Genomic DNA, 8,535 nt, shown 5'->3' with positions numbered 1-8,535 from the left:
TGATGTATATATAAATATATATATTATATACTTAAATTATACATATCAATTATATATTATATATTATATATAATGTATAATTATATTATAAATATAGGATTTATAGTATATAAATATATATTAATAATGATTTACTATATATTAATATTTATTACATTTATATCATTATATTTATTTAATATCAAACTATTATAATTACAATCTATTATATAGTATTATAATATACTATATTGTAATATAATATAATCTATATTATATATATAATATATAATTAACATATCTGCATGTCTGTGTGCAGACATATATAATTATAACATATAATTATATAACTTTATATAATTATATATAATATATATAATTATATAGTTATAATGTATTATGACTATATAATATCTATATAATAATATAATTATATTATATATAATATTATTCTATTTATTATATTAATATCTCATATTAATATTAAAATACACATTAATATTAAAATATTATTAAATATATTGTAGAAATATATGTAATTCATATTATAAATTATAATTATATAATATGTATTATTATATATAAATATACATAAATACTATGTATATATAAATAATAATATGTATACATATATACATATATATAATATAATATAATAATAATATATACATATTATTATTTATATATACATAGTATTTATGTATATTTATATATAATAATACATATTATATAATTATAATTTATATATTATCTATAAATATAAATAAATATATATTATATATTATATATAAATATATATGTGTGTATTTAAAGGGCTGGGTTTCCCTGATAGCTCAACAGTAAAGAACCAACTGCAGTACAGGAGCAAGGAGATAGAAGAAAGCCTTCCTCAGCGATCAATGCAAAGAAATAGATAAAAATAATAGAGTGGGAAAGACTAGAGATCTCTTCAAGGAACTTAGAGATACCAAAGAAACATTTTATGCAAAGATGGGCACAATAAAGGACAGAAATGGTACAAACCTAACAGAAGCAGAAGATATTAAGAAAAATTGGAGTAATACACAGAAGAACTATACTAAACAGATCTTAAAGATACAGATAACCACGATGGTGTGATCATTCACCTAGAGCCCCAAATCCTGGAATCTGAAGTCAACTGGTCCTTAGGAAGCATCACTACAAATAAAGCTAGCGGAGGTGATGGAATTCCAGCTGAGCTATTTCAAGTCCTAAAAGATGATTCTGTGAAAGTGTTGCACTCAACATGCCGGTGAATTTGGAAAACTCAACAGTGGCCACAGGACTGGAAAAGTTCAGTTTTAATTCCAATCCCAAAGAAAGGCAATGCCAAAGAATGTTCAAAATACTGCACAATTGTGCTCATCTCACACACTAGAAACGTAATGCCCAAAAATCTCCAAGGCTTCAACAGTATGTGAACTGAAAACTTCCAGATGTTCAAGCTAGATTTAGAAAAGGCAGAGGAACCAAAGACTAAATTGCCAACATCCATTGGAACAACAAATAAAGCAAGAGAGTTCCAGAAAAACATCTGCTTATGATTTATTGACTACACCAAAGCCTTTGGCTGGGTGGATCACAAGAAACTGTGTACAATTCCTAAAGAGATGGGAATACCAGACCACTTGACCTGCCTCCTGAGAAATCTGCATGCAGATCAAGAAGCAATAGTTGGACCCGGACACGAAACAAAGGACTGGTTCCAAATAGGGAAAAAAGTACGTCAAGGTTGTATATTGTCACCCTGCTTATTTAACTTATATGCAGATTAAACCACGCAAAATGCTGGGCTGAGTGAAGCACAAGCTGGAATCAAGATTGTTGGGAGAAATATCAATAACCTCAGATATGCAGATGACACCACTCTTATGGCAGAAAGCAAAGAGGAACTAAAGAGCCTGTTGATGAAAGTGAAAGAAGAGAGTGAAAAAGCTGGCTTAAAACTCAACATTCAAAAAACAAAGATCATCACATCTGGTCCCATCACTTCATGGCATATAGATGGAGCAACAATGGAAACAGTGACAGACTTTATTTTTATGGGCTCCATGATCACTGCAGATGGTGACTGCAGCCATGAAATTAAAAGATGTTTGCTCCTTGGAAGAAAAGCTATGACCAACCTAGACAGCATATTAAAAAATATAGACATTACTTTACCAACAAAGGTTCATCTAGTCAAAGCCATGGTTTTTCCAGTAGTCATGTACGGATGTGAGAGTTGAACTATGAAGAAAGCTGAGCTGAATAATTGATGCTTGTGAACTGTGGTGTTGGAGAAGACTCTTAAGAATCCCTTGGACTGCAAGGAGATCCAATCAGGCAATCCCAAAGGAAATCAATCCTGAATATTCATTGGAAGAACTGATGCTGAAGCTCCAATACTCTGGCCACTTGATGGGAAGAACTGACTCATTGGAAAAGACCCTGACGCTGGGAAAGATTCAAGTCAGGAGGGGAAGGGAATGACAGAGGATGAGATGATTGTATGGCATCACCTACTCGATGAACATGAGTTTGAGCAAGCTCTGGGATTTGGTGATGGACAGGGAGACTTGGCGTGCTGCAGTCCATGGGGTCGCAAAGAGTCGGACACGACTGAATGACTTGAACTGAACTGATATAAAGGGCTTCCCTTTATATTTGAAATCACAAAATCATCATTTCCTCTAAGTCAAAACAATGTCTGCTGTCTAAGTCACTCAGTTATACATATTCATTCATGCATGCATGTATATAATGAGAATATTCTCAAATGACCATTTTCCCCATTCCTTGAAGGATATCGTACATGATTGAGTCCGAGCTTTGTAAGCAAGTTGCAGTCTGTCCACTTTAACTGCATAAGGAGAGCTTTCAGATCTGCACCCCTTTGAGAGGGAGCAACACTTCTTTCTGAAGATGCTCTTGTTGTCACATCTGCAATAAATTAAGTGTTGGGTTGCCATGGTCTGCTAAGAATTTCCTAGCCTCATAAACATTTTATTTGTACCATTATTCCTTTGAGATTTAACATATTAACTCAAATCTTGTGGAATTAATTAGACAGTGATTACTTAAAAACAACCATGCTTTTTGTTTGCTTTAAATTGAGTTTTTTGTTATTGTTGCTTAGTATTTTACTTCTCTGCTCTTGCATAGGGACCAGATTGATGAAAAGTAATGGAATAGATGCTTGGTTTCCAAAGGTGGTACCAGCAGTACCTGCTCCAGTGCACATCCTCCTGACCTGCTATTGCCTTGGCCTGAGGGTCTCAACACTGGGGTCCTTTCTAAGTGGAGGCAGTGAGCTTAGCTGGGACTTTAATAGGTAGCAGACACAGATCAGAAGACCACAGGAACACGCAGATATTGAAGACAAAATTGGGGTTTTGAGGGAATTTAAAATTGTGAATATTTGGATATAGCAATGTAAGTTTTCTTTCCCTTTTTTCTTGAGCTCTGCTTCATTTGTTCACAGATGAGTCACTTACCCCTGGTTCACCTCAAGCGATAACCCAAGAAGAGAATCATACTTACTTATCTATTGGCTGGGGTTGGGCTGGAGGAGGCCAGGAACTCTGCAGAGCAAGGCAGGTGGCGGGTGTGGGGATGGGGGGCCTGGGTGGGAGGCAGGTGTCTTCCCTCTAGGCTGGGGGTGGGCCTGGGGGCTGGACAGCAGCTGGAAAGTTAAACAGTCGGGTCAGAAGGGCAGAGTCCAAGAAATGCTTTGAGAACTGTCCTCTGTGACTTCCATTTCTGGCCACTGGCCCCAATGAAAGTGAAAAAGTGAAGCTGGGTGAGGTCACTTCAATGTTCCAGGAGGAGGTCTGGCCAAGCCTCTAGTCTGTGCTGATAGATCACTCAAAGCAGAAACCCTCACCGCTGCAATAGCCAGTCTCTCCCGGGATTCCACCCTGAGTTTCACTGTACGTTTAGAAACTATCCCACCTTCAAATCTCCTTTCTCTAGAAAGAGCCAAGCAATGACCTTCCCCAGGTACTTTGGCATCATTTTGATCAAAGTTAGAATCAACAGTGCTGAATAAAAATGAATTTTTAAATTAAAATCCTTGACAGTTGATTCTGTCATTTATCAGAATGGAAAGCAGGCAACACACATTTTAAAATTTATCGGTGAACTTAAAATAACCTTAAAAGTTTTAGAGACAATGACCAAGAGAAAAACTGCTTATTTATGTAAATGCCAAACTACTAGTCTAAGAACAAATTAAAAATCACAAGGTCATCATTTCCTCTAAGTCAAAAGAAGATTTAATCTCTTAACTCAGATAAAAGCTCCAAAATTTAATACTCTATGTATGCAGTTTTACATAATTTTTATGAAATATTTCTATCTTAATTCTAACCATCTTTATTATAGTACCTGCTCTTAAAAACAGCATTAAAAATCTTTTATATCATGATTATCTCTGATTATATAAACTTATTGGGAAACATATTTGGGTCATTAAGTACTGCACCAGAGGGCTTAATTCAATCCTTAACTGCAGAGATTTGACAGTAGTTATGAGTGAATATCCAACTTATCTAATGAACAACAACAATATCTTTCATACAATGGAGAGGATGGTGTGAATGTGATTATAGAATTCTCAGTATGGTTTTTACTTAAAAACTACCTAAGCAGCATCATTCATGGTAGTTGGGACACAATCACGTCAGATTGGATAAGAAATTTCCTCATGAAGACACAATGTCAGGCATAAAGAACTTTAAATGTATAAAATAATTGTTAAACAAGTGACATGGTGTTACATATGTGGCATACAACAATTCTAGAAGTACATTTCATGAAAAACTTAAAAAGCATTATAACTCCAAAACTTACAAAGAAATTTTGAGATTATAGAAATACGTGGCAAAGTGGACAGAGTAATTCACTCCCTCTTTAATTGCAATAGTTCTCTAGAAAAGAAACCCCCTTGAATGTGGGGAGGTATTTTTCATGCCTTTGCACTTCATTTACTATGTACATAATGTAATAGAGTAGACTTAAATTGACAATATTTTCTGTGTTTACATATATTGTCTCTGAAAAGAAATGTATAATTTTGCTCCATGCCATTTGAAAGCTAATGCACATAACCTAGTAGAATTTTTTTTTCTTTTTTGACTTGTAACTTGTAGGAAGTAGAAAAGTCTTCTGTTGTAAACTTAACTGCAAATGCAAAGCTTTCTAAATGTTCATGGCTGCCCAGATTTTTTGAAATACAAATGATTATTATTATTTATATCAAGTGCAAAAACATCTATTATTATTTGCACTAGTATTAAAATAGTAATAGCTCTCCTCACAATTTGTGTCCAAAGTTATCTCTGAAGTTTGTCATTCTGATGTTGTCATTCAAGTTTATATACATTCAGATTGTATCTTATAAGTATATTTTCCTTTATCTTCATGAAAACAATGTATACTGGGAGTGAAGTTCAATATTATTGTGCCTAACACTTTTGTAATTAATTTATCCATGATTTATAACAGTTATTTAATACCTAAGAAATGTTCCCAGCCTGGAGAATTTAGAAGCCATCTTCAGAAACTGAGAGTCATCTTTTTGCCGAGAACAAATGAATTCGAATATCAATATTGTCATAAATTTGTAGAAATTTAGAAATAATAAAGTTGAAATGGATCCTATATGAGGTAAAACTATTATTATTCTTACTGATAACAAAATTTCAGCAACATTAATGACATTTTAAATTCAATCTTTGAAATATAGCAAAGCAAGAGAGATACATATTCTATGTGTAGCATCAAATAGTCCCAAAATACTCCTTTAGGAAATCTCATTTGTGTTATTAACAGTACATAATGGGGTAAGTAGTTGACCCTTTTTTCCATAAGATTGGCAGGTTTGGGGAACACCTGTTTCTTTCTTCTTTGTCCTATTAAGGTCAGGACTGAATCCAGACCGCTTAGGAGGATTCCTGCATCAACTAGTTGGCAGAAGAATGCATGGGCCGATAGCCCATTCCCACAGTTTCTTATAAGGACTGGTGTGTGTTTATTTGTTCTTTCCTTCTTGGAAAATTTAGACTTTTGTAAGGGTAAGTAAAACTGGAGATTTGAAAGTTTTAGTTAGAAACTCAGATCATCCAGGTAGCCATAAAGCACACAGGGCCTTAGAACCTGTCTTCTCCCCACACTGCACTGGTAACACGGGGGCAGGTATTTCATGACCCATTATCTCTTTGACTGAGATGATGCTGAGTGGTTCTCAACACTGGTACTCGCCTCTTCTTTCTGCCCTCCCATCAGGTTGACAGTAGTGATGATCATGATCCCTGTTGTAGATACCTGGGGAGTAAAATACTTTATTTCACATGGGTTAGTGTACAGGTGCTAGATGCTAGTGTCTGGAGCAGAGGTCCAAATGTGAAGACCCTTCGGAACCACCTGTGGGGCTTGTGAGCACACAGATTCCTGAGTACCACCCTCAGAGTTTCTGATCTGGGACAGGGTGAAAATTTGCACAGCTGATGAGTTCTCAGGTGGTGCTGACAATGATGGGTTCAGGAACCACATTTTGAGAATCACTGATTTAGAGCAAAGGAATTCTGACTTTTGAGTCCACCCTTCATACCATCACACAACGCACCTCTCTGAGCCTGTCTGCCTCCTCAGCTCTAGTTCTTGCTTTCTTGCCCTCTCTCTTCTTAAATGACAGTTAACTAGATATGTTAGGATCTGAAACATTTAGCTCTTACTCTGCGATACTACTTAGCTATTAAGGCATATTATCAATATTATTTGGCATTATCCTCAAACTGAAGTGCTAGTTCCCATCAAAACATAAAAATCACAATTCTCTTTTCACACAGCATAAATAAGAAAAAAAAATTCTCAGAAATACAAAGAGGAGAAAGGAGAATTACAAAATTTGCTTTCATTGATATCATTCTGACAACTAGCAATATAATTTCAATAAACTTTGTTCAAGGGTAGTTTTTGCTTTGAAGAGTAAAAAGCACACAACAATCCCAATTCTAAGACACGAAAACCATCTGTGGATAATTTGATTATATTCTTTCTGAAAGTGATGAGTTAAAAAAAAGTAACAACAAAAAAACCCATAATTTTTATGTTCTATGAAAATCTTTCTTAAATATTTTTCTTAATTTTTGTTTTAATAAAATAAGAATGCCTGCTACTATACTATAAGAGCAAATATCCACGAACATCTCTCTTTCTTTTGATTTAATTTTAAAGTGACTATTTGAATCAGAATAATTTTGCAGAGAAGCAAATTGAAAATATTCAGTGCTTTGAACCCCAGATCTTCCACTTGCACAAAATATACTACACTCCTGTTCCTTTGTGTGTGAATTAAGAGCAAAATCCTGCATTCTCCTAGCTACCTGGCTCTCAGCCACAGGTATGGACAGAATTCACTGACATCAAGAGTCACTCTAATGAAACAGAAACAAAAAATTGCAACCTTCTTGCCCATATCAGGGTGAGGACTGCCATCACTGGTTACTTCCTACTCTGAGTTGAATCATCTCCCTGCATCCTCTACCAACAAGTTCCCCTCAGTGGACTGGAGCTCTCTCAAAGGCATGTTCACATCCATCCTAGCACAGTGGGTACCTTCTGGGAGGTGTTTGGTAAATGTTTGTATGCATGCATGCTAAGTTGCTTTAGTCGTGTCCAACTCTGCGACCCTATGGATTGTAGCCCACCAGGCTTCTCTGTCCATGTAATTCTCCAGTAAGAATACTGGAGTGGGCTGCCAAATCCTTCTCTAGGGGATCTGCCCAAACCAGAGATCAAACCCACATCTCCTGCAGCTCCTTCATTTCAGGTGGATTTTTTTTTTTTTTTTTTTTTTTACTGCTGAGCCGCTGGAGAAGACCTGATAAATGTTTATAAAACGTAAATAAATACAAATAATTACCATCAACTCTCCATGACATTAACCTGTCCAATATGGGACCCAGAGTGATTTGGTATTATACTACTACTTTTCTTTGTAAATTGCATTCTTAATTTCTCCCAGTAAGACCAATTATCTCATTTTTACTGGTTAGAAGAGTGTGATTATGTTGTATCTTATTCTTCAATGTTAAAATCTTTCCTTAGAGATGGAAATTGCAAATTTATAGTACTGCAAAATTTATGTATGTATACAGAGCCTTCCTGGCTATTCATTAAAATGAGAAATACTAGTCATGTAAGATTATAAATCCAAGAAAACTGTGTAACTGAGTTACACAATTAATGGAAGATAAAGTTGAATAGCCTATATATTTAGTTTTGAAATATAGATTTTGAGTTATCTAATATGCTATTTTGTATATAAATATACTCTCAGATATCACATCATAATGACACTTCTCTTTAGTAATTTTTTAAAGCTATAAAGTCAACTAACATATCTCTTGTTAATCCAGAGCTAGTAACTGCTACTTCTTTTAGCAACCAAAAGAAAATCAAAAGATAAGTTTGGGAAACTTTTACCCACCAATTTGAAGGTAGATTCAAATAACAATTAGCATTGGAAATTTTCACATTTTAATTGACACT

The 8,535-nt window shown here is 34.7% G+C and overlaps 1 protein-coding gene across 1 annotated transcript in view; it reads right to left on the bottom strand.

Moving 5' to 3' along the window:
* Positions 1–6,284: 6,284 nt before the first annotated feature.
* HCRTR2 (hypocretin receptor 2) overlaps positions 6,285–8,535 on the bottom strand; it is a 137,138-nt gene continuing 134,887 nt past the window's right edge. The window contains exon 8 of the mRNA XM_055574706.1: positions 6,285–6,306. Coding sequence (XP_055430681.1) covers positions 6,285–6,306 — 22 coding nt within the window. The remainder of the gene's footprint in view (positions 6,307–8,535) is intronic.

Source organism: Bubalus kerabau, chromosome 3 (genome assembly GCF_029407905.1).
Source record: "Bubalus kerabau isolate K-KA32 ecotype Philippines breed swamp buffalo chromosome 3, PCC_UOA_SB_1v2, whole genome shotgun sequence".
In the NCBI taxonomy this organism is placed as follows: Eukaryota; Metazoa; Chordata; class Mammalia; order Artiodactyla; family Bovidae; genus Bubalus; species Bubalus kerabau.
Note: the sequence above shows the minus strand (reverse complement) of the source record. Positions and strands in the feature narration are given on the sequence as shown.